General features: G+C 43.0%; 2 protein-coding genes and 3 long non-coding RNA genes across 19 annotated transcripts; 2 read left to right on the top strand and 3 right to left on the bottom strand.

Moving 5' to 3' along the window:
• The first annotated feature begins 55 nt into the window (after positions 1-55).
• On the top strand, positions 56-3,103 carry LOC136528176 (bark storage protein A-like). Of its 2 annotated transcripts, XM_066521104.1 has the most exons (6): positions 56-573; positions 1,311-1,378; positions 1,481-1,636; positions 1,825-2,016; positions 2,117-2,290; positions 2,415-3,102. In XM_066521104.1, exons 1-6 carry the CDS (start codon positions 321-323, stop codon positions 2,601-2,603), a joined length of 1,032 nt encoding a protein of 343 aa, XP_066377201.1. In that variant the 5' UTR covers positions 56-320; the 3' UTR covers positions 2,604-3,102. The 2 variants fall into 2 exon arrangements, with proteins under 2 accessions (XP_066377201.1, XP_066377200.1); XM_066521103.1 differs by having other exon boundaries at positions 1,311-1,636; positions 2,415-3,103.
• Positions 1,553-4,291, bottom strand: LOC136528177 (uncharacterized). The gene is made up of 4 exons (XR_010776994.1): positions 3,350-4,291; positions 2,437-2,553; positions 1,787-1,911; positions 1,553-1,686 (listed from the first exon to the last, which is right to left on the bottom strand). It is a non-coding gene; the product is annotated as an uncharacterized lncRNA (long non-coding RNA).
• A 429-nt stretch (positions 4,292-4,720) lies between these two features.
• On the bottom strand, positions 4,721-14,798 carry LOC136527147 (uncharacterized). Of its 7 annotated transcripts, none has more exons than XR_010776702.1 (5): positions 14,466-14,798; positions 14,183-14,379; positions 13,947-14,056; positions 5,723-5,867; positions 4,721-5,039 (listed from the first exon to the last, which is right to left on the bottom strand). It is a non-coding gene; the product is annotated as an uncharacterized lncRNA (long non-coding RNA). The 7 variants fall into 7 exon arrangements; XR_010776703.1 differs by having other exon boundaries at positions 14,183-14,331; XR_010776701.1 differs by lacking the exon at positions 14,466-14,798 and adding an exon at positions 12,479-12,551 and having other exon boundaries at positions 14,183-14,455.
• On the top strand, positions 5,914-12,470 carry LOC136527146 (uncharacterized). Of its 7 annotated transcripts, none has more exons than XR_010776698.1 (7): positions 5,915-6,768; positions 6,897-7,035; positions 7,600-7,671; positions 7,887-7,932; positions 8,509-8,584; positions 8,850-8,922; positions 9,203-12,470. XR_010776698.1 is itself a non-coding variant. In XM_066519765.1 (4 exons), the coding sequence occupies exons 1-3, from the start codon at positions 6,535-6,537 to the stop codon at positions 7,623-7,625; spliced, it is 399 nt and encodes a 132-aa protein (XP_066375862.1). In that variant the 5' UTR covers positions 5,915-6,534; the 3' UTR covers positions 7,626-7,671; positions 7,887-8,438. The 7 variants fall into 7 exon arrangements, 1 of the variants encoding a protein (XP_066375862.1); XR_010776696.1 differs by having other exon boundaries at positions 8,481-8,584; XR_010776695.1 differs by having other exon boundaries at positions 8,467-8,584.
• Positions 14,799-20,445: 5,647 nt separating the features above from the next.
• LOC136528155 (uncharacterized) lies at positions 20,446-24,331 on the bottom strand. 2 transcript variants are annotated; one of them, XR_010776989.1, is made up of 7 exons: positions 23,739-24,331; positions 22,917-22,988; positions 22,633-22,836; positions 21,963-22,046; positions 21,787-21,863; positions 21,624-21,702; positions 20,446-20,976 (listed from the first exon to the last, which is right to left on the bottom strand). It is a non-coding gene; the product is annotated as an uncharacterized lncRNA (long non-coding RNA). The 2 variants fall into 2 exon arrangements; XR_010776990.1 differs by lacking the exon at positions 21,963-22,046.
• Between the last annotated feature and the right edge of the window lie 19 nt (positions 24,332-24,350).

Genomic DNA, 24,350 nt, shown 5'->3' with positions numbered 1-24,350 from the left:
AAATACTATTCTAGCTGATTTGTTACGAGAGAAACACTGTTTGGCTGGAAAAAAAATGAAAAGTATAGATTATTAGAGAAGCGAACACAGCCATATGTATAATGAATAAAAGCAGTTAAAAAACTTAAGCACGCGGATCACGGCATCCATCAATCACACGCGCCAACCTGCTTGGACACCGACACAGACGAATAGACCATCGTCTCCTGCTGACCCCTCCACCCGGCCCCTGCCTTTAAAAACCTCGAGTGAGTGCCTGCTTGCTCGCACACACACATTCTTGGCAGTTGGCACAGCAGAGCAGGCAGGCAGGCACGGCCATGGCGCTATCCGGCTACCCAGAGACGACCCCGCTGCAGCTCCTGCTCTTCTCGCTGCTGCTGCTGCTCGCGGGCTCGGCGGCGGCCTTGCCGGCGCGGCCGGCCATGGACCGCGCGCGGTGGCAGGTGGACAGGGTCAACCGGCGAGGCCCCTCCCTCGGCCTCGTCATGTCCTACGTCGACGAGGCCACCGCGCTGCAGGCCTCCGGCTACTTCACGCCTTGGCGTGTCCTCCCCTTCGTTGACCTCTATGGTACAGTAAGTCTAACCTCAGCCGTCCATTTGTTCATTCACGTGCTTATTATTATCTGCTCCTCCGATCCCCCTGTGGTCATCTGTTGGTCTGTCTGGATACTCATGCCTGCCTGCCTGACTGACTGACTGTTCCTGCCGCTGACGTTTCTGGTGCCATTTCCATCACCTGGTGATACAAAAATGGTAACAAAAAGATCATAAGCATGAGATGACTGATGAGATGAGATGCCCTCGTATATCAATTCAATTCACAGCTACAGTACATTACCTGTACAATTTCCCTCTTCTTAGAAGAAAGCATAAACTAGGACTGATGAGCACCTGGCACTAGCAGAGCTAATTGTAAGGTGTGCACGACAAAAATAGCATGACTTACTTGCCCACAAAACAGGAAAGAAATGTGTCATAAGATGTAATTACAGGACTCTGATTTTAGGTGTCATCAATAGCTGTGTCAGCTTAATATGTTGCCACAAAAGAAACAAGTGCACGACAGAAATAGCATAAGACCTACTTGACCTCAAACGGGAAACAAATGTGTCGTAAGTTGTTATCACAGGCCTCTGAATTTTTTGTTTCCTGTTGTTCTACTTACTTACCTACCTGCATACATCCATACTGTGTTCACTTCGAAATCATAAGGCAATGTTCCAGTTGGTCATCGAGTGCGTAATTATATCCTATTGTTGGCCCCCTCAAGAATACAATGCAATCTGACCTACCACGATGTTTCAGGACGACGGTATCACATCGGCGGCATACGGGGAGTGAACGTTATATACGCATTGACAGGGCAACGCAGGGTACTCAAATTTGAAAGGGACTCGTTTGCGTTTACCTTCTGTGTAACTTTACCTTCATGCTTACCTCTTACTACTTGCTACCTTCCTTCCTTGGTTTTCCAGTTGAACGCCGCTGTCACTGTACAGACTCTCATCGATGTCTTCAGCGTGTCTGGTATTGTTCACTACGGCACGGCAGGGAGTTCTAATGACTCCATGTCTTTTGGCGACGTCAGTGTTCCCAAGATTGTTGCTTACACGGGTGCCTGGACATGGAAGGTACCCCTCCAACTGGAATCAGCTTCTTTAACCCACCTCAAGATCCAATGCTGCAATTGCAAATATAGATGCAAAAAATTCACAATAGGAATATAATATAATTTATAAAATGCAACCTCCAAGTATCTGTGCACGATTCAGCAAACTCACCCCCCTTAGCATGATCTCTGGTATTCTGATTATCACAGAAGTTCAAATCACCGAAAGAGTCATCAGCAGAACTAAGCTTTGGAGAATATAACATCCCAAATGGAGGAGAGAATTTGCTAGGATCCCTGAAATACAGAAATGAGGAGCTATACTCAGTTGGCAAGCCTATGGAAGAAGTTTTCTGGCTACCTGTAGATTCAGCATGGTTCAGAATTGCAGAACAACTTAAGGTGAGTGCCACACAATATATCAGTAACATAATTGCATAGCAAATACATGTTTGTGCACAACTAATCACAGACTACTATTTGTGAAATTTCTGCTCTGCAGGTCAAACTTGAAAGATGCAATGACACTTTCTGCTTACCGACAACTCCACAAGTTGTCTATGGCCTTAAAGGATCATCAGCTGACATGTTTCTTGACAATGCAGAATACAGAAAGTTCCTTTTCAGAGAATTTGGGGTGTCAACAGTAGATGAGGAGAGCGCAGCAGTGGTGATGGTGAGTTTTAACAGATGATGTCTCTTACTTTTCATTTATATGCTAACCAATATTTAAAGTACATCCTGATCATGTAACTTAAGATAGCGCTACAATTAAGCGAACTCTCATGCTGATTCAACAGACAACAACATCACCTGGCATACCTGTGATTGTATTCCGAGGAGTATCTGATTTGGCTGGAGGGGAACCAACATGGTCATCAACAAGCTTGATGAATCTGGCATCTATTAATGCATTAAAAGTGGCAGTTGAGTTCATCGCTACAGTTGGCAAGCAGAAGTCAACCGTATGTATCAGTACAAAGGAGTAATAACTAAACAAAAGATGACTGCCATGCTCGTTCATTACTGCTCCAAAATAGGTTTGCAGCAATAACTGGAAGTAATGTTCAGAATGATATGAAATCTTGTGGCTTCAAGTCATACGTCCTCTCCAAAAAAGGGATAAAAAGTTTGAGATACATAGACACACTGTAACCACGGCTCTGGCTATGATTTATTTTTCCGGTGTAAATTTTGGGGTAATGCTAGAACAAAATGGTGATTCAGAGATTTCATTTTTTTAGAGGAATAGCAGTTGATGTAGTATCATTTGATCCTTATGAAGAACTACCAACTTGATCACTAAAAACACAACCCACAATTCTTATGTAATAATTAGAGAAAAAACTTCTTTCTTCAGTTACCAGTGCTGATTTCATCATGTACATTTAGTTCCAAACAACAAATGAAGATGAACAGTGGCCTCATCAGACAATCTCTTGTGCACTACTTTTGTATGGAAGTAAAAAAAAATGTATTAAGGACCAAGCGAAATCTATAACTCTACAAAAGGTTCCCTGGAATGGTGAAGAGATTATAAGAGCTGCTGAACAATTCTAGCTTAACCAAGTACCACAATGCAAATGTCCACTACAGAGCCTATAACAAAACATGGTATACACTCCTTAAGAAATCATTGGCAGTTCTAAGTCTGACCATCACAATAGAAAATTGGACACAGAGAATGCTCAGATAAAAACATGATGTGTGCCACAGATAGAATAGTTAGCATTACCTTTTAGTCTAATTTTATACTAGTATTTCTGTACCAGCAGTGTGAAGTCTCCTATATAATCTCAAAAATGGATATTCAGACTGCCTTCAACATTTCATTCACTACCAGTAGGCTCCATGATGAACATTTACCATCCTTGAAGTGGTGAAAGCGTTGAATATCTCTCATGATTATTTCCCATCCTGTCACTAGAGATAATAACTTGGTCGCATTATGACAATCGTTAAAAACCCGAAGGTTCTTCTTTATCTGAATTGTCATGCCAGGGGCTGTTCAAATGAGCCCTATGCCAAGCTTCTCATTGTGGGTGTTAAGAAGTTATGCCTTGACATCATGTATCGAATCAGTGTCTAGCACATAGCCCACAGCTTTGATATCTTCAATGAGCTTACCCAGCCTTGCATATATTTCCTTTGCTTGCTGGTGATTTGCATCCAGAGTAGAAGTTATGGACCTCATTTTTTAGTGGAATAATACTGCATCCAGGAGCCTTCAGTCCTTTCTTGTCCATTGCGGAAGAATCACCACTGAGAATCTTTGAGGAGACGCTGTACCTGGCGGACATCCGGTCGAACACCCTGTGCGCGTTGGCGGGGCGGCAGCACTTGAAGCACATGTTGCATGTTGGCGAGCGCGGTGGCGGCGAAGGGCTCGCCTCCGAGCCTCCCTCGCGGCGAGCTGCGCCTGGACGGCACGGCCCGTGGCGAGGTCTGCGCGCGCCGCGCAGAGCTTGAGGAGCCCCGGGTGAAGGTGAGGAGGACGGGGCGGGAGCCGCAGGGGGCGGCGGCGGAGGAGGAGGTCGTGCAGCGAAGGCGGCGAGCGCGCCCGGCAGGTTGGAGCGCGCCGCCGCCGCCACCCTGAGGCGCGCGTCGGGGTCGGCGGCAAGGCATGCGATGCGAGACAGCGAGAGAGACGGAAACGGAGACGCGAGGGATGCGGTAGCGCGCCGCCCACTTGCCTCGTGATACAGTTTTTATATTTTTTAATTTTACTGCACGCAGCGCGTGCAGGAAATCCACCATCCGACTGCATACTCTAAAATCAACCAACGCGCTTGCCATACATATATGGAAAGAAGCAGAGGCGGGAGAGCTCCGCGCGCTTAACCCACGGACGCGCCAAAAGAGCGCGGCTCCCAAGCCAGGCCCACACAAAAAAAAAGGCAGATTCACCGGTCCATCTTCTTCTACCGTAAGCATTTTATAACTTTCATCTGTGATCGAAATGTCCCGGAGTCGTGATCTCCTCGAATTGTAAAGTGAGGATAAGACTTGCCACTGGCACCCTTCCCTAGACCCCGCACAGAGCGGGAGCTCTCTGCGCTAGGTACGTCTAGAAAACCTCATGTACAGTACACCACAGAACCCAAGATGATCAAGAAAATCACATACATCCAACATTAAGCAAGTGTGGAGGCAAAAGTATCAACAGTAACATGTATTTGAAGTCAGATTAATGCATTTTCTATGTTTCTTCCCTTTGTATCTCCACTCCAAGATTCTTCCTGTTACGATCCTTACTGGTTCCCTTCATATCTTCTGTTGACCATGCATTCAATTTTCATTTTGGATAATGAGCTAACTAAAACTGCTTTAGTAGCAGAACTAAATTGCTTGTAACTGTTGAAGAAAATGCTTTGTAGGTGTTGAGGCAAGTCCATGTAAGGGAATTCATCGACAGGACCATGACCCTGCAAACAAGAGGGAAGTCTTAGGATGTGGGATAGGGAATTTACTAGATAGAACCAAACAAAAGCAATGTTTGACTGAAAATCTGAAAGAAACAATTGACCAACAGAATTGTGCATGCCATTGTTCATTTTCTAGATAAAGAGCCTTGTTCAGTAACCTTCCGACAGGAGAGCCCTTTTAAGGTTATCTATGTGACTATGTAGTTGAAAATGTGTTTCATCTTCCGAGCAGAAGTATGTAAAGAACAGTCACCTTCCAACATTTCGTGATGGTAAAAGTAGAGTAACAAAAGCATAGCAAGCAGTCATAGCATGAAGAGACATAATGCCGATGATTTGGATGTTACTGTTAATGGATAAGTTCGATTTTCAGTATGTTCATCGGTCCAAAGTTCGAATTTTCTGAATATGCAGATTTACTCACATCTGAAGAGACAAGATTCATTTTGTTTATGTACAAGGACAGCAGAATACTATATCCACACTGCAAATACCACAATCCATATATAATTTTGAAGTACTTGATAAGGTTACAGTGAACTCCATAGAAGATAGAACTCAATTGATTGTAACCAAAGTGAGATGCTAAAGTGAACTTATGTTGCTAATTCCGTTCATTATTCAACGATTGACAAACTCGAGCATCACACACACATGGGGATACCGTTAAGACGAGAGCTTACGGTGAGATGTAACTCTTGGCGAGCAGGAAGTATATCCTCCAGAACTGCTTATCCTTCATGTGCCGAGGGCACAGATCTTACTGAATCTTGGAGTTCCTACACGCGAAGCACACAGGTGCAGGAACCTTTCAAGCCTTTATTTCATCTGTTAGGCAAAATAGTGTTAAGAATTAAGCAATAATATGGTTATATATTAGGCAAAACAGTGTGGTTGATAAAGCAATAATATTGAGATAACCAGAAATGAAGGCTGATAGCTCAGGCATGCGGAGAAATGGGTGCACATTTAAAGTGTAAATTCGTTGTGGCCAGCTCGCGAGGCCAGCATGTCCACGGTAGTAAACGAGATGGTGGCCGTTCGATGCCTGGTGGGTGGCCGTGATCGCGTTGATCAGCAGCTGGATCAAAGCTCGGTCAGCTGGTCTGTGCCCTCTTTTTGTTGTCGATTCAGGATTGGCTGAAGGAGCCAATGTGGGCCTGTGAAGCCTGGGACAGAAGGCTGCTGTCGGACACCCATTGGTGAAGGAGCCTGTGGGTCCTGCCACAGTCTCAGCGCGTCGCAGTCCAGTTTCCCGCACCGAAGATATCTAGCTAACCCGTCTCTCAAGCTCCTGCTTTTTTCTCCGCTCCGTCTCCTCTCCCTCCGGTCCCTCCCTCGAGCTAGATACCTAGCGCCGCCCTCCGATCCCCGGCAATCTCTCCCTCTCTCTCCTGACGCGGCGGCACACCGGCGCGGGCGCGGGGCGAGGACGCGCCCTGCGACACGGGTGCGGGCCGACCAGGGCGAGGGCGCCCACCGGCACAACGCGTAGATGGGCCCCGACGGTGGGTGCGAGCACGGCGCACCGGCATGGGTGCGGGCCGGGGTGAGCACGCGCCCCGGCGCGGCGGTGCGGCGAGGGAGGGTCCCGTCGGTGGGCGCGGCGTCCGGCGTGCACTTCAGCGACTCCGCGACCGGGATCCGCCACGCAAGGCACGACGGCATGGATAAAGACGCCGCACACGCCTCTGTTCTTTCTCACCTTCCGTCCTACCGGCTACGCGAGGTGAGTCGCCCTGGCCTATCCTGATCCTCGCTTTTTCTTCCTTTAATTTTCTTCCTTTTTTCCGTCCATGGATTGCTGCCTTCCTGATGGCCTGCCTCTCCGCGCGGCTCACCGCGCGTGGTTTCTAGGTGCTGAACGGGGTTGAGGGGGGCGCTAGATCTGTGGTGTGGAGGAGCTGCAGTAGACCTGCGCCAGGCCTGCGGAGGAGCTTTGCCGGACCTGCAGCGGAGCTGCACCCGACCCCTCATGCTGTCTGCATTTGCGCCGGTATGGTTCTTCGACAGTGGCAGTGTTACATTTGGTAGCTCATGATGAGATTGCTGTTCTATAGAGCCTGACATTTTGATGAATTTTCCTTTTTTTTTTTGCCTTGTTTTTCTTGCTTTGTTCTCTTAGTAAAGCTGACGAAGTTTCCTGGTTTAGCTGAGTTGTTTGGCTTGCTTTGTTCGCTTGGGTCCCATATAACTGAAGCTTTTAGTTTATTCATACAGAGAAAAGAGAATTAAGATGCTGGTGCTCGATTTTCAACATTATGAATGTACGTGATATCTACAAAAATTAGTAAAATTAGGTGGAAGTTTATAGCTTAGCTGTACATGTTTCCCAGATTTATAATCCGACCGTGACTGAAATAGCTGAAATGAAAAGATTAAATTTGTCAGTTGCTTCTGTTGGTTAGGTACTCTAAATTGGGTTCAAGTTAGTTTTTGTTTGTTGCAGTGGGGAATAGTTACATTGGATGGATTTGGTTATTTTTATGCCAATCATTTTTATTCTGAGCTTCTGTAGGTAAATTTACCACTAAGCTTATGAATAGTGGCTTAATTGCAGAGTTGCACACAGTGACAAAAATATAGTCCTTTCACATGGGTGCAGGCCAGGAAGACATGAATACACAATAAGGTAAATGTCATTTCCTTACTTCTTTCAATTTCTAATTTCTATACGACTTTAGAGAAAAAACATTAATACTCAGGGTTGATGGTCTGGTTGGCATGAAGAAAAAAAAAGAAACTTTAGAACATTGCTCATGTAGTGTCAAAACCTGAAATAGTTTTTTACATTGGCTATTTGGCTTCTTTGTTTTGCTGAGAAATGTGATATATCATATTAAGCAGTACATTGGCTTCTTTAGAGCTGCAAGCCTCGGGGTTCGGCCAAAAGGTACACACTTGCTCAAAAAAATACTTACACCATGCACTCTAAATTTATGATTGGTGTCACCAACATTTGGTCCAGTCATTATGACTCTATGATGTTTCTGGGTATGACTACTCTGAAATTTCAATGAATCGAGCTCGCTTTCTATTTCTGAATGGAGTTGGCCATGCGGTTGCTTCTATTTCCATCTGATCAGATTTGGTCAACACTAATTTTGAATAATTATGCCACTATATGTATTTGCAGATAAGATGATCATTGTTAATTATTGGCTTCTTGATTAGTGCATATACTTAGATGATTCTAACCAACATAGACCTGGAGACATGGGTTTTGATTATTTTGATAATTCCTCTTTTTTCTGCAAGATTTGTTGTTTCATAGTTTTCTCATATAATCTGTTTGACAATCATCATCATCATTTACTAAGAACATGCTGCTCTTTGATATAAGTAGTGAGACATAATGGTGAAAAAGATCTGAAATGTACATATGATGTAATCCTTTGTTTCTTGACCTATGAGATTGATTCCCCAGCCATGTTGCTTTAGCAAAGTTGTTGCTCACCTTATGCTTCGGATCTATGCCTACTTCCTACTGAAAGCGCAATGATGACAGCTTTGATGTTTCAGTTCCCCAAGGGCATCTAGGCTTGGTCTGTGACTTGATGCCATCTATAATATTTATTTTATACTATTGTTTGTGCCATTGTTAGCTTACTCCTAGATTAGCTACATCTTATGGTTTACTGTGTATAGAGGACCTGCATTTCATATGAAGGTTTATCAGTTGTTTTATTTTCTTTATGTAGCCTGACATGTCTGGTATCTTCTCTGAGCTTCAAGAGTAATTATCAGTATGCAGTGTAGCTAGCTTTTTCGGCCACTACTGCTTATTTGATAATAAGTCTCCATTTGCAGGTACCTGTATTTGAGCAAATTAGTGAAAATCAGTGGGGCATCAGGTGCCATTGCTCACCTTATACTTGATCAGGTCTGCATTTTTCCTTCCCCCTTTGCAACCCCAATGACAGATTTATAGCCATGAACTTTGCTTCCATGTCCTGCAATTTATTTGTGTCTATAACTGTTGCTTCGGTGGGACATCAACTGTTGTATTTTTATGGCAACGTCTTGGTATTAAATTTGAGTGTCCCCTTCCACGATAGCATTGCATCACAATGGAGTTCAAACATTGGCTTCTTGTAGCAGATTTCCTTCACCAAGCCATTGTTATAGCTTTCCTCAGTTATTGACCAAACTGTGTATTGCAGCTCCACGTGAACATCTTTGGACGAGGTGCATACCATGTCTCAAGATTGGCAATATACTGGCTAGAGAATCCTATGACAAGGAAACAAAAGAATTTTCTGGAAATTTGGCAAACACAAAAAACTATCGATCACGCTGCACTAAATTCCCCTGAAAACGAAAAATGGTGAAAATTGGTGACTACAATGCCGCACATGTTTCTGAACTCAGAGAAGACCTTTTTGCTCTACCTCATGGTCCATGTTGTTTGAAGATGAGGCGACTAAACTGAAGAACAACATAAAGGCAAAAGATGCAGCACTCTGTGGCTCCCTGACCTTCTTTGATTCGGTCTGTCAGGAAAGTTCGACCGCCGTTCCACTGCTTACTGTCGCTGAAAACCACGTCAGAAAATCACTTCTGTTGCCAGCAAGCCAGATGCCACATCGATTCTCTGCGGGCTATCATAGTCCTTAGTGAACCTCCGTGGTGAGTTGTTGTCTCTTCTTGAATATCCAGTCTTGGACAGCGCCATGCTTCCCAAACTAAAGCAGACTTCGGCCAAGAGAACAGATGCCCCAGCGACTGTTGAATAGTGTTGCCATTCCGTAGCCAACTATGTATTTTCTTCTCTTTTGTTACTATTCCCCTGGAGAAATGGCTGCATGCCAAGCAACCATGTACGTGTGTCCGTGCAACTGCTATCTTTCAGTGTTTTGAACTATGCAAGTCTGTTCTTCAGACTACAGCTATGAGTATTTTATTTCCCATGAACGATGCCTTATCTGTGTGTTTCAAAAACAAGAAAAAAAATCCACCGTTGTGTACATGCTTTCTATAACACGCGTTATTCCATTTGCCAGATAGAACTACGGCCATCACTCGCGCGCATGGGCGCGCGCAAATCACTAGTAGTTCTAAAATTTAGGCGAGCAAGGTTAGATGTAAAGGCGAGATCAGCGAGTGCCTATGTGGCCCCGCTTGGAGGACCTGGGATGGTGACACGGTGAGGAGCAAAACGCCATCCGGATCCAAGGTCATGGGGCAGCCCGGACCACATAGCCACGCCGTGCAAGGCTACTCCTGCTGCACGACACGAGGCTTGCATTCGAATTGTGCATCCACCTGGCCCAGCAGCTCATCAGCAGTGCCTTAGACCTCCATGCTGACAACAGAGAGGCGGAGCACAGGGCGACTAAGTGGTGCCGGCTCAGGGGGCATGAAGTGGAAGGGCGTCGCAACCTTGTAGAAGAGGGAGACGTGGATGCACCACCCGATGGGGCTGCCATCAGAGCCGTAGACATGCACGACACTCCCGTCCTTGCCCTCCACCACGGCGGAGACGGAGGGCGTGAGGGTGTCGACAAGTGCATGGCAGGGGAGAGAAAGGGAGGAGATAAATGTGAGACAATGCAGAAGTGCTTGTGATAAGGCCGGCTTCCAGAGGTGCATTGGATCATCTGTTAATGGCGGATGGGTGTGTGTGCGTGCAAAGAAAAATTACTGTCGGGCTAAATGAAGTCATTATCACACAAGGTAGTCTTTAACTAAGAATCTGTCATCTAAAAACACACAAAAGTAGTCTCTTTAAGCCCTATCCTCTAGTACAAAAGCATGGATTGGCATCATCATCAATGGCAGATCATTACAACACTAAAAATGCTAAAGCCAGAACACAAAAATGCTATACCAAAATGAAAAAATTGCTTGCTGATTTATCATAAGTTGGCTCTAAATGAAATATGTGGGCTCACGACAGTTGTGAGGATTAGGCATTGCACTGGTGTGATGAAGAAAGCTATGATCCATGGGCCTACCTCTGTTGTGATGAGTGAAAGGGGTAATAGTTTTAATAATGCCTCAAGCAATGATGGGAAAGCACCACACAATGCATTGGCCACATGCTCGCCATCACATTTGTTGATCCTTGGGTCTCTAAGTCTCTTCAGCAGTGGACAACATAGAGGGAAGCTCCATCTAAAGGTGCCCATGGCCATCCCTAATCGCAATCGTTAGATGGTCTGTTCATATATGAATTTGTTCATATATTCAGCATATTCAAATTTAGTGTATGTTTTTTTTTTTGCACATTATTACTAACGATGTAAACAAAAACAACACAGGTAATGGTCCCTATGCTTCAAGCCATCGAAAATAAAGGATCACAATCAGTGGGACACTACTACGCTGGTTCTAAACCTAAGGAGCAACAGATTTGAGATAACACTACCCAAACACAAAGAAGGGCATAGCAACTACGAGGTTGTGGACATTATTGCGCCAAAACAATAAAATACGTAAGTTTAAAATGACATTGGTTCATGTGCTTCAAATTTTATAAAATGGTTAAATTAAATGTTAAGTGTAGAACTGTACATTATCGCAACCATGATTATGGATCTGATATGCTCATGCATGCTAAACACTGAGACGGGCGATCAACATACAACTATAAGGAGGAAGATATTGCCAATATTCACAAGGTATTGACATACAAGTGGCTGACACCACCAAAAGTTGAAACAAAATGGAGGGACAAGTTAAGGGTGTGTTTGGTTGAGCTGTGGCTGTGGGAAAAAGCTGCTGTGGGCTGTGAGCTGTGGGAAAGCTGCTGTGGGCTGTGAGCTGTAGAAAAGCTGAAAGCTGTTTGGTTAAACAAGTATAAAATATACCTTCTATCTTTATCTCTCTTGAAACAACTATGAAAAGCTTTTTATGCCACCAATTTCGAAAAGCAGAAAGCCAAAAGCCAAAAGCAGGGTCAAACCAGCTTTCAAAAATGTACTACGAAAAAGCAGCTGCTTCTGAAAAAGCAGCATGAAAAAGCAGCCCCTTTGGTTGGGCTTTTGGCTTTTTGGGCTAAAAGCCAAAGCTAAAAGCCCAACCAAACGCACCCTAAAGCTGGGCTAGGTACGTGTGCCTAAATATTTGAAATTTAGTTTGGTATGGAAGGCATTTATGTATGAAACAAAAAGCATTTCTAGAGTACAGTGCGTGTATTTATCTACAGAAAAAAGTAACTTTGAATCTATATATGTAGGTAGGCCTAGAAGTATTGTTAGAAATAAGAGTGGCAATGGATTGTGTTATACTAATCCAATAGTGATCATAATTTGTTAAAAAAATTACAGCAACCATTTAATCAAAGGAAAGTTTGCCGTCATACGTACTAGAAGCATTGTTAGAAAAAGGGAATACCAGTACTAATGACTCCATGGCATACTAACAAAGTGTGTATATCGTATACACTAACAGATATTAACAATCAATAATAGGTAGAGAAAGGAACCAAAACATACTTGACGTGCGCTTGACACAAAAGATCTGTAAATTAAACACAGAGAACCAGATGAGAGCAAATAAATGTAGTACCTGGAAAAGGAAAGAAATGAGCAGTAAGTGCATGATGAAGCCAAGATCAAGTCCAACCACATTATTTTAAGCCACTGGAACAGGGAATTACAGAGATTCCAAGAGAAATGGAGGGGAAAGCACCCCCCGGTTTCTCACAGAATCTACATACTGCTCCGGTGGAATTTTCGTCGGTTCTAAAAACTTTGTGATTAAAAATGATCCCAACTTCACCATATTGATCTAGAACCAGTAATTTTTTTATGAACATAGCATGGAGATAGGTAAACCTTATATACCAGTGGATATAGTTGAAAGCAGTGAACCAGCCATTCCAAGAATGCAAAGTTCACTTGTGCACTAGGCTCGTCAATACATGAATTTTTTAAGAAAAAAGAAAAAACATATAAATCTTCAGGGTACATTGCACAGTCATTTACAATGACAGAAAATAGCACAGGCAAGTAAGGGTGAACAGGCATCAATACTAACAGGTAGGAGAGCACATAATGCACACTTGTAGTTATCAAAACGGAATCACTTATGAGAAAAAAATCTAGGCACATCACTACATGAGTTTTGAAAAAGATTTTAGGTGCAGATTTGAAATGACAGGGAAGCGGATAAATACTAACAATTAGGACAAGCAACCAGGGAATACACACTTGTCATGAATAACCACATCGTTACATGAATAATAGCCATATTTCACATTTTATTACAAAATCTAAGAAAAGGCATAATAGCTACTGCACATATGACAAAGCTCATGACTAATGCATGCACTTCTCATGAAAAACCCTAGGCCTCCAAACACACCACATGAAAGATCACTTAGACCACATCTACCATCTGCTCTATCGAATCTAAGTACACACCACATGAAAAATCTAAGTACATAGTACAGAGCACCAACACACATGTAGCACCGAAGCTAGACTGAGAGTGAAATTCAGTAGGAATGCATACAAAATGGCAGGGATATTCCCAAAATGAACATAAGGTGGCGTTTGGATACTGGGTTATAGGGAGTGGGATAGGGAAATAAAGGATGATGGATAACTTATCCATTGTTTGGTTTTAGGGAAAAGAAAATAGAGAGGGATAGGAAACGGGTTATGCCATCCCATCCATGGAGGTGGGTTACGACGGGGTTACGATCTCCGCGAGCCTCGCTCGCACGCGCGCCGTCGGAACCGCTGTCGCCATTTTTGGGATAGGATTTTCTATTTATTTTTTAAAGCCCGTGGGGCCCACTAAACCCAAACCCGAACCCGAACCGAGCTAACCCAAACAATGGATTGGCTTTAAATCTGTATTTCTCAATCCATAACCCATACCTCCTAATTTCTGTTTCCCTTTCCCCCTCACCATCCAAACGTCACCTAAATGCTTAGGAAATGCTAATGAACCTACATTTTGTGGCGCCCAAATTGGAGATCCGCCACTTCGATTGAAGCCTGGCAGCGACTGATTCGTGGAGGAGACGAACTAAACAGAGGTGAGATTCACCAATAGTGACAGATCTGCCATGGATTCGTAAAGTGAGATTCAATATGGAGAACATGGAGGCTTAGAAGGGCATATGAAATCGAAACGGCGAAGAACAACAAACAGATGCGAATGGGGGAAGGGGAAGGATGATGACGGACCCAAAATGAACATCTCCACCGCCGCGGAAACCACCGTAGGCAAGGCAACCTCCCGTCGCAGCTCCTCACAGGATCTGGAACACCAAACGCGGCTCGATTCGAAGCTACAAATCGTTCATCCGGCCGGATTCGAAGGGCCAGTTCACAGTCTGCTGCGGAATTGACAGTGATTTGAAACCTAGCTTCTTCCAGATTCACTAGGGATCGGAGCCCCATCAATGCGAGATTCACTGGGATTAGAATGGGCGAGTTGAAGAAAAATGGGATGGAAATGTTTACGCACCTTACAAACCCATGGGAGTCTAGGGGAGGTGGACCATCGCTGGCAGCGGGATGCCGGAATCCACCAGACCACCACCCTTCTCGATCCATCGAGGTTCCTTCTCCATGGACCATGGGCGAAATCCTCCCTGTTACCTCCGTCCACAAGCGCTCGTCAACGGCGTCCACCCAGATTCGAAGGGCTTTTGCCCCCTTGTCACCGACTGCTGCTAGATTCGTCGGGGATTGCAGGGCGTAGCTCCGGCTGCTGGATTCACCTTTGAGTTTTGTACGGGATTGGAAATGAAATGGTGAATCGAACGTTGATACTTGTGGCTTGTGGGCCATGTCTGCTTCGTTGTGGGCTCGTGGCGGAGAGATCGGACGGTAGCAACGGTGCGCATTCCCCAGCGCTTGTATTTTTTTATTAGGCTAAACATTTTTTTAAAAGAAATATTCTCAGACTTTCTTTTTTTCTGGGATAGAATGTTTAAAAAAAAATAGACCAGATTTAGGATTTTTAATTGCATAATTTTTTGGAAACAAATATTTGATATTTTTTGGAAAATTATTATTTTTAAGAACTTTTTTTATAAAGTTTTATTTGAGCAACGGAGTCTAGCCTAATTTACTATCCTCGTGACGACGTAATGCCACATAAGTTAAATTGATGTCTAAGGCATCATTTTAAATGTTGTGGGTGTGGGCATTTTCTTTTTTATGGATTGGGAACAAAAAATGGACCGTGAGACAGTTGAGGCTGGAGGAGTTTCAAAAGGACTTTTTCCCTTCTTGCTTTTGTTGATTTTTTTTTCTTTTTGAAGGAAACATACTAACTTGCTAAGGTATTCGTGTTACTGAAGAATTACATGTTAGCTGAAAATAATAATAGCACCATATTATGCTGTTGCAGACTCAAATAACATTCCATTATAAGAAATCTAACCAACCGAGCCATTCCAATACGCAAGAATTCCTAGAGATAACCAATATCAAAGTTGGTAAACAAAGGATATCACCTATTGCAAATTTAAGCATGTCCTGCTACGTAGAGAGAGAACCAATACCAAAGCTGCAACACCAAAGCTGGTGAACAGAGGATAGAGATCACCATGTTTTCTTAGGCAGCTGAAGCTTGTCTTAATTTTCTTGGTCTCATTTTACACTCCATGCCGGGCTCTTGAGTCACTGCCTGTAGCGTTCTGTGGTTAGACTAAATTCTTGTTGCAACCACTCAAGGATAAGAATAACTCCGCAGATGAAGTGCAAAACTATCACCATCTAGGCATCCACAGACGTTAAGATCCATAGACACGCTCTACGATACTAAGAGTCGATCAACTCGTAAGTCAACCCATTTTCGGGATGGATCCTATAGACTCTTGTGTAGATCCTTCATGATCACTATTGCTATGGAGCAACAACGGGTTATTTCCTACTGTCTCCTCTTCCCACCATATGATGTATGCACTCTATAATTTCACATTTTTGCATTGGTTTCTCATTCACTATATTTTTCCTGGCATTATTATTTGTTTCTCTACTCAGGTGAACATGTATATATATACACTTCCAAATACATGTCACATATGTGAAGGTAGGTGGTCCATTAATCTCTACTATAATAGACCAATCAAAACTATCCTAGGTCCACTAAGAAAAACGTCCCCGCTGAGAGCCTCCAATCATTGTGCACCTAGAAAAATACGCACAGGAAATTGTCTCCATTAAAATCAAGGGCCACAAAACCACCCGAACCCAATCCGATGGTTGCCTATGAAAGTTTGATGCAAGGCTTCAAACTCAGCCCCTCACCCCGCGCGCTTCCGCCCTCGTAGCATCGCCGGTCAGGGTTCGAATACTTCGGTCACGGAATAAAAAAAAAAGACCGACACTAGGGAGGACGCGAACAGCTATCCCGCCGCCGGCCGTCTCCTCCGTGGCCTGTCGCCTCCTCCACGCCGCCGCCGGCCATCTCCTCCCGGAACAGGAAGAGAGCGGCGGTCGCCTCCTCCTGACGGCAACGCTCCTCACCGCCAACTAGTCATGGGCTCAGGGTCGTTTAGGACATGCGCTCATCAAGAGACTCTGCAATGAAGAGTTTAGCACAAGGAGGAAGAAGAAGCTACTTATCCAGGATCTTAATGGCCTACTCGCCGATATCAACCAAGACAAAGCGCAACGCTCACCTTTCCCATGGAAAGTTCTGAGGCAAACTAGTAAATTTGCTGCCATTTTTTCTGCCCTTGGTAAAATCAGTTTTTGTTGTCTCTGTACTATTACTATACGCCTGAATCAGATTAGTAGCTAGCTTGAAAAATGATTTGTCATGGTACCATTATCACAACCGCAGTCTTCAAACAACCCTACCGTGACGATTTCCTGAGGTTCTGCATCCACCACTTCAAGCTGGGGATATGGTCATCAAGACTCAGGTGCTAATTACTTAGCTACTGCACTTCCCCTGCATCTCTTTAAGCAGGCCGGTATATATAATTCTGCCGCGTGGTGCTAATTGCTGAATTGCTGATTATGATATATATTTTTTTATTTACAACAGAGCTAATGTCGATGCAGTTGTTAATATCCTGATCTGAAACATCACCTGCTGTTTTGTTGGGTAAGTACTGCATGGAGAACTGTTGGGATGATTTGTGGGGAGGGGAGGCGGAAAGGGGATCAATGTGATCAAATGTGCTTTGCTTGTTGTCTCATTGGGAATGTCTTTGAAAGGTGAATTTGTTTGATTATACAGAACGGCAAACTCCTGCAGTATTTGATAGGATGGTAAGTAGGATTATATATTGATGGTTTCCTTGGTCGCTTCTTTTATATATGGGAAAATATATTGATGGGTTGTTGATCCTTGTGGATGCTAGATTCTTGAATCTGCTATGTCGTGCTTGGCATTGGTTGCTACTGGTGCTTCCAGAAACGCCACCCATATGAGTAATCTCTGGGAATCGAATGTGGTCGAGGTAACAATGACCTTGATGGATAATGAGAGGTGGAAGAGCGTCAGCGATGCCACCTTAACTGTATGTCTCATCATCCTTGAATTCGTTGTTATCTTTTAGCTTTCTTGGAACCTGAGGACTCAATCGAACATATCTGATAGGACATCCTTGGCCTGCTTAAAAGCCTTGCTTCTGTCTCCGCAAAGGCTGTGAAGTCACATTTTGATTCAAATTTTTGTGAATTGCTCGAGCAGATGATAACTTATTACACCTACTTGCACCATGATAGTGATAAGGTGCTCTACTTCTTGTCTTTGTAATTTTGTGGTCATGCACCTGTGATTGAGGTGCCTTAACTCGCCCCTAACGTGCCAAGTTCCATGAGGGAATGTTAACATCATGTGTCACATATTTATAAAAAAAAATGTAAATCAGAGTATAGTTGCATTTACTTTTAGAGAGTGCACAAAGGGCAGCTCTTTTACATTCGAGCCACCAGTAGACTTCTGTGATATCACATGATACGAAACTATCACTCTGATCACCGGTGTCACTTGTTGAGGTTTATAGTTATGTCAGAAAGTGCAATTTTGATTGTCACGTGCAGAGTAAAATCTAAAACACCACCAAGGTTACCAGTCAGTCAAGCTGCGGCATGTAAATTCTCTGTGTTTGTCAAACTATTTTTGTTGTATGTAAAAAATTGGAAGGTTATGTATGTGTCCACTATATTATGATATCATTGTTGTCATGCAAGTAATCTGGTATATATCAGGATGTCATTAGAATCGTATTTTTTATTCTAATATTATAATATGTGATTGATGAGCAACTGGACAATAGGGCGAGAGAGCAATTGGTTTTTGTACAAGATGCTCTTGACCTCTCTAAGGACACATTTGACTTTTTTCCTAGAACGAGCATACACTTATTTGGTAATAAGCTTATTTTGAGCCATTGTAATTTCCAGTTATACACATGGTCATATACAATTATGTGAAAGTTGAACTATGAAAAAAATATTTATCGTTTGTTGTTTTCATGTGCACCTCTAAAATGAAGCCGTGGCGTTAGCACGAGTACTATACTAGTATGGACTAATTGATCGTCTTGCACCCAATTATAATGGGATGGCCTGAATCGAAGCCAATGAACGTTCTAGCTCAAGAGAATGATACTTTGAGTCCAGAAGAAGAAAGTAAAATAAATGAAAGAATGATAGAAATAAAACTCTGGTTAAGAGAACAACATTCCATGTTTGATAGTGGTTGACCGGTTGTTTGTATTGTAGGGCCAGTTGGGCCGAAACATAAACTAGAAGCAGTCCAGCATGCAGAATGGCTGTCGGGCCTTATTAAGTCTGTTGGGTCAAAATAAACCACAAGCTAGCGTGCGGGCCACGGGGATCAGGAAGCCTTCTAATGCTAATTGGATCAGAAGATTTGCGCTTCACGAATGGGCTTTTCCTTTCACCAAGTACGTATATTCTGCTGTGCTGACTGTTTTTTTTTGTTTGTTCCAATCAAGGTTAAGAGCAAGCCAATCAGATTCACACGGGATATGCATGACGTGACAGCAGCAACAGCAGCAGCTGCTTGGGTTCCTATCCATTAAAAAAGATCTCAATGTTCTGTGTGTCCCTAAAAAAGTTCAGCGGTCGTCAATGCCACTACTTCAACTTTTTCGTGCCCTCATGCCACTACCATCAGTTTGGCCACTAACGCCGTCAAACTGTAGGTGTGAAAAGTCGAAAATACCCTTAAGTGTAAATATGTCATTAATTTTTTTGAGCATCTTAACGACTTCAAATGAAAAAACTCAAAACTAGAAAGTTGCAGATCTCGTCGAGATCTATAATTTTCATATAAAAATTATTTTCATTTAATTCCGCAAAAAAATATGATTTGATATGATTAATATATCTTAGAATTTTTTTTTTGCGAAATTAAATGAAAATAATTTTTATATGAAAATTATATATCTCGACGAGATCTACAACTTTCTAGTTTTGAGTTTTTTCATTTGAAGTCGTTAAGATGCTCAAAAAAAATTAATGACATATTTACACTTAAGGGTATTTTCGACTTTTCACACCTGCAGTTGACGACGTTAGAGCCTAAACTGACGGCAGTGACATGGAGAGCACGAAAAAGTTAAAGTAGTGTCATTGACGACCGCTGAACTTTTTCGGGGACACATAGGGCATTGCGATTTTTTTTAATGGCATACAAAGAATTCCTCATTCCATGTTTTCTTCAAAGGGCTCCACTTCCCTCCCAGACGACCGGTCGGACCCTATAATAAAACTACATACACCATCTGTCACGACAGAAAGTAATTTTAGTCAAACCATTTTAATTTAACTAAATTTATATAAATATACATTACTATTTATCATACCTAACAATTATAACTATTTGGAGTCATGAAAATTAATAATATTTTTTTTTATAAATTTAGTCAAACTTAAAATAATTTACTTAGACCAAACGTAGGTTTGCATCCTTTTTCGGTAGAATAGGTAGTGTGCCCGTGTGTTGCTACGTGATAACTAAACTTTTGTACTAAAAACATATGGATCGCACGATAAAATAACAATACTATGAAATTAAATACCCGTGCTAATGCAATAGCGACCTTCAATAGTACAAATCAAATATTCAAAAGAAAATATATGCATCGGTAACAAAGCGTATAGTGCTCGTGCTAACGCCATAGCGGCATTTTAGATATGCTTATGAAAACAACCAAACGAAGACACAAGAGATGAAGGGGCACGGGTGATTAAGGAATTAAAAATAATAACAACCGGCAAGGAATCAAACATGAGCAGATTATGCCAATTTTTACTGAAAATCAAACATTAGCCGACTATTACGAAAGAAATAGAGTACCAATACATTCTTTTAGTGGAACTGTGCATTTGAAGGGGATAAAAAGAAGTATCCATCCCATATATGGTCGAGAGATAAAGCTCTAATAAAATAAATCCCATAGCCAAACCGAAATAGAATCAAAGCAATTCAAACATCTGTAAACAGGTACTAACGAGGATTCCAGCACAGATTCCTTGTTGGTTTGGCCAAAAGTCCAGCTTTTAGCCGCCAGATATGCATACATCTTTTAACTCATATATACATCCATCTTTGATTATGAAAGCGTACAGTATCTCAAAACACTTTCTAAGGAAAAAACAGATCATGTGTTCCCCGCCCAAGATGTTGTTCTGGCTTTAATTTCCTTGCTAGGAGGCTTAGAATATAAGGACCAACAGGCAGCAACAACCAAAGCGCTGCAAAAATGCTAAATCATAATTAACCTGGGGGACTTAGAACTGAGTACATTGCTAATTGTGTGATTGTAAGACCATGGGGAATCATCTAGTGTCCTAGAAAGATTGTTATGAACAGGGAGAGCCTAAGAGTGCCGAGCTGATTGGTGAAGCCCATAGCAAATAATCCTGGCTTCCTTGCCCTGAAGCAGATTGAAGGTGTAAGGAGATCTCTCACACGATTTCAGCCACAACCAAACAAGGTGTTCCTGAACTCCAATGACCTGTTGCACAACCTCTAGTACCTGAATGTGTCGAGCAAGAAGAAGAAATGATGTCAGCACTTTCTCGTCTTGTTCTGAGTTACAGGGGAAGAGGCACAATCCTACCAGTGCAAGTTAATAACTACAAGGGTGTATAGAACAAGCAAAAAACTGACACTTCCATATCTTGAGCAATAATTCCAAAAAAAATACTCATGCAAGATATAACAACAAACAATTGAACCTGTTACCCTAGTACTGTAAGGACAGTAGTCCACAGACACTTCCATCCAAAATCTCCTTTCATCCTCATATACTGATATGAAGTATTAGTGCCAAATGAAACTGTCGTCTTTATATTAGACAGTTACCAGTGTTATCTGCTAAAGATGAGCCTCTAGCCTATGTACAAAACATGTTACAAGAAAAACTGATAGCTAAATATGGAATGCATTATCCGGTCAACCCAGGTAGAGAATATGTAAACCTCCCTTGTTCTTCTCGATCCAAAATTCCTACTCAAATAACTGGTTTTAGTTAGACCATCGCAGACAAAAAGATACTCCCAAAACAAACATTATTGAAGGCATCAAACATCGAAAGACAAACAGGTTTAACTGATCCAACTTATTTTTCCCAATTATCATCTAAAGCATTCTGGTTGTTGGAAATTTCTACAAACAAAATACCATCGTGCCGCCGTCGAACAGGGTGGGCTGGCACAGGCACGTGTATATTAAGGAAAGCACAAATGTTCGGACCAAAGACCTGCATGGAGAGATAGAGGGATCAACTTCTCGACTAAAACCAGGTGAAAGCATCATTTTTTTTTCAAAGCACAAGAAAACAAACTCTGGGCTCTCTTTCATGATCCCGTAATCTTGAGCAACTTTGACCGACCTTTCATATGTTTGCTTTATTGCATCCCTCTTCAATCCAATAGAAAAAGAGAGAAATCAGAAGGCATCACAACTGGGAAGCAGAAGGGGGAAATGCCAATGGCAGCAGTCAGGAGCAGCAGAGTTTACTTGAATTTTATTCTCAAAATCCTCCACTGACAACCGCATCAAATTGAACTCTGAATTCAATTCAAGCTCTCCAAGTCTCAAGCTCTATAGATAGCATATATATATATATATATATATATATATATATATATATATATATATATATATATATATATATATATATATATATATATATATATATATAAGGATTTCATCCTACAAATACTTGTCATCAAAGTTGTGTCAAGTTTAGGTGCTCAGTTGAAAAGTGCAGTGATGAAAGACATGAAAAATGGTGCTACAAAATTGTTCTACTATCATCCGACATGTGAATGGATTTATGGAATTGTACAAATAAAGTCAGTTTCTACAAGAACATACCAAACAATAAATTTAAAAAACGGAACACTCTATGCGGCCACATGGTCAGGAAAACTGGAAAATGTATAGTATATCGCCCATGCTAACACTACGGTGATATCTGGTAATACAAATCAAACAACCAAAAATATTTCAGTTTGATAAAAATGGAATGGACATATCTGTTACAAAGGTTACCTGCTATTATTCTTAGCCCCCATGGACTCAAGACACGAATCACAAAACAAAGCAAATTTCCCACTGTGGAGTGTGCAAGATAAAGCAATTAAGCAAGCTGAGCAAGGTATGGATGAGGGGAGGAATAACAAACTTTTGCAGGCTTTGCATCTGAATGTTCTCTTCTGAGGTGCTAGGCCTTTTGCCTTCGTATTGCAGACCGCAACATGTCTAATGTAGCATTTGTCCATGCCCTCAATACATCATGCAGACTATTTCCATTTTCTAGCAAAAAGTAGTCGGATGGGTGCTTTTTGGTACTCCTAGCATGTACCTCAAAGTAGTAAGGTGAAACAACCTGCAACTCATGTTCCATTGGTTCAATCCTCAAAGCTCGGATAAATAGGTGGTGATTTTGGAGAAGAGGAGAAAACTCACTTTTCGGCCTTTGCATGAAGAGCATGAGCACAGTATGTCGATGGCTTTGATAACTCACCAGAGTACTGCTCGCTGAAATAAGATGAGAAATAGATCCCTGGTCAAAATTACAGTAACCACGATACTAACCACAGAATAAGACATGGAAAATGCAAGTGCATGGTATGATATCTTGGCCTCCAAAACAGCAAATAGAGATCACATCTCACATTCACCATAATGCGTCATGTTTTTCTTTTTTTTTGTGCCGAAAAGATAATACAGGTACAGTAGGCCATGCTCATGTCACAGAGGTGCCGAAAAGACAATACAAGTGCACTGTAGGCTCAATTGGGATCCTGGAAACGAACAGAATGGGAAGAATTAAAAGGGCATGCAATTCCATATCTCGCAGTTTAATTAATTTGTCAAAAACCCAACTCCATGGCAGTCCCAGGGATAGATACACTAAACCTAATCTCCCTGCTCATCCTACACAAGAAACAATGCAAACAACTACTGCAATGGGCGGTGGCTTTCGGCTTATAAGCACATAGATTAAAAGATACGGCCACCATGTTTGAAGTAAAAATGCTATCACGGACAAGAAAACAAATCAGCAAAATTAAACAAGCACCTCCGCAGATGAATCGTCAGGAAATTAATAATTTGCCACGCTTGGAATAATTTCTGGTACTATGTAGTAATAATCTTTTGTTAGCACGCCTCAAATTTTGGAAACGGATTTGAATCCGACGAAGAGAGAAATCGAAAAGATTAGTTCAATGATGAGTAGCACGAACAACACGTACATGCCGGCACACGCACCACGCAGGCACTTACCTGGATGGGCAGCGCGTCCATGTCGGCCCGGAGCGCGACAATGGGCGGGCGGCCAGTGCCAAGCGTGGCGACGACGCCGGTGCGCGTGACCAGGTGGCGGAACCCGACACCCAGGGCGTCCAGCTCGTCGCGGGCGAGGCGCGTGTAGGAGGAGAGCTTCACGTCGAGGTCACCCTCCAGCTTGCACGCCTCACGCCGCAGCTCCTCCCACTTGGACTCCTACAGCTCCAGCGCCACGGCCGCATCCGACGATGACGACATCATCTCCGGCTCCGGCACCGGCACCAGCACCGACGAAGCGCGAGATCCAATCCGGCGAGGGGTCCGGGGTCGCTTGTGACGCGAAGAAGAAGCGGGGAAAGTGGGGAGTACCTCCGATCTGGATCCGGCTGCGGGGCCGTGCCGTCGTGGGGAGCTTTGGACTCGCAAGGAGGGTGGGCGCGGCCGGCGTCATGGCCAGCTCCGGGCGGGCATGAGCTGCGTCGCGGCGAGCTACGGGTGGGTGCGGCGGCGGCGCGGCCAGCTGCGGGTGGGCGACGATGGGGAGGCAGGAGGAGGAATCACAGGAGCGGTTTCCTTTTGTGCGGCGTGGACTCGCGGTGATCGCAGGGG

This window comes from Miscanthus floridulus, chromosome 19 (assembly GCF_019320115.1).
Source record: "Miscanthus floridulus cultivar M001 chromosome 19, ASM1932011v1, whole genome shotgun sequence".
Classification (NCBI taxonomy): Eukaryota; Viridiplantae; Streptophyta; class Magnoliopsida; order Poales; family Poaceae; genus Miscanthus; species Miscanthus floridulus.
This window is presented reverse-complemented; position numbering and strand designations above follow the sequence as displayed.

Excerpts from the sequence above, each read along its gene's own strand:
- LOC136527146 (XM_066519765.1), top strand. The coding sequence starts at position 6,535 with ATGGGCCCCGACGGTGGGTGCGAGCACGGCGCACCGGCATGGGTGCGG. Across the intron at positions 6,769-6,896 it reads CGTCCTACCGGCTACGCGAG|GTGCTGAACGGGGTTGAGGG; the intron begins GTGAGTCGCCCT and ends CGTGGTTTCTAG. Across the intron at positions 7,036-7,599 it reads TGCTGTCTGCATTTGCGCCG|AGTTGCACACAGTGACAAAA; the intron begins GTATGGTTCTTC and ends GCTTAATTGCAG.
- LOC136528176 (XM_066521103.1), top strand. The coding sequence starts at position 321 with ATGGCGCTATCCGGCTACCCAGAGACGACCCCGCTGCAGCTCCTGCTC. Across the intron at positions 1,637-1,824 it reads CGGGTGCCTGGACATGGAAG|AAGTTCAAATCACCGAAAGA; the intron begins GTACCCCTCCAA and ends TGATTATCACAG. Across the intron at positions 2,291-2,414 it reads AGAGCGCAGCAGTGGTGATG|ACAACAACATCACCTGGCAT; the intron begins GTGAGTTTTAAC and ends CTGATTCAACAG.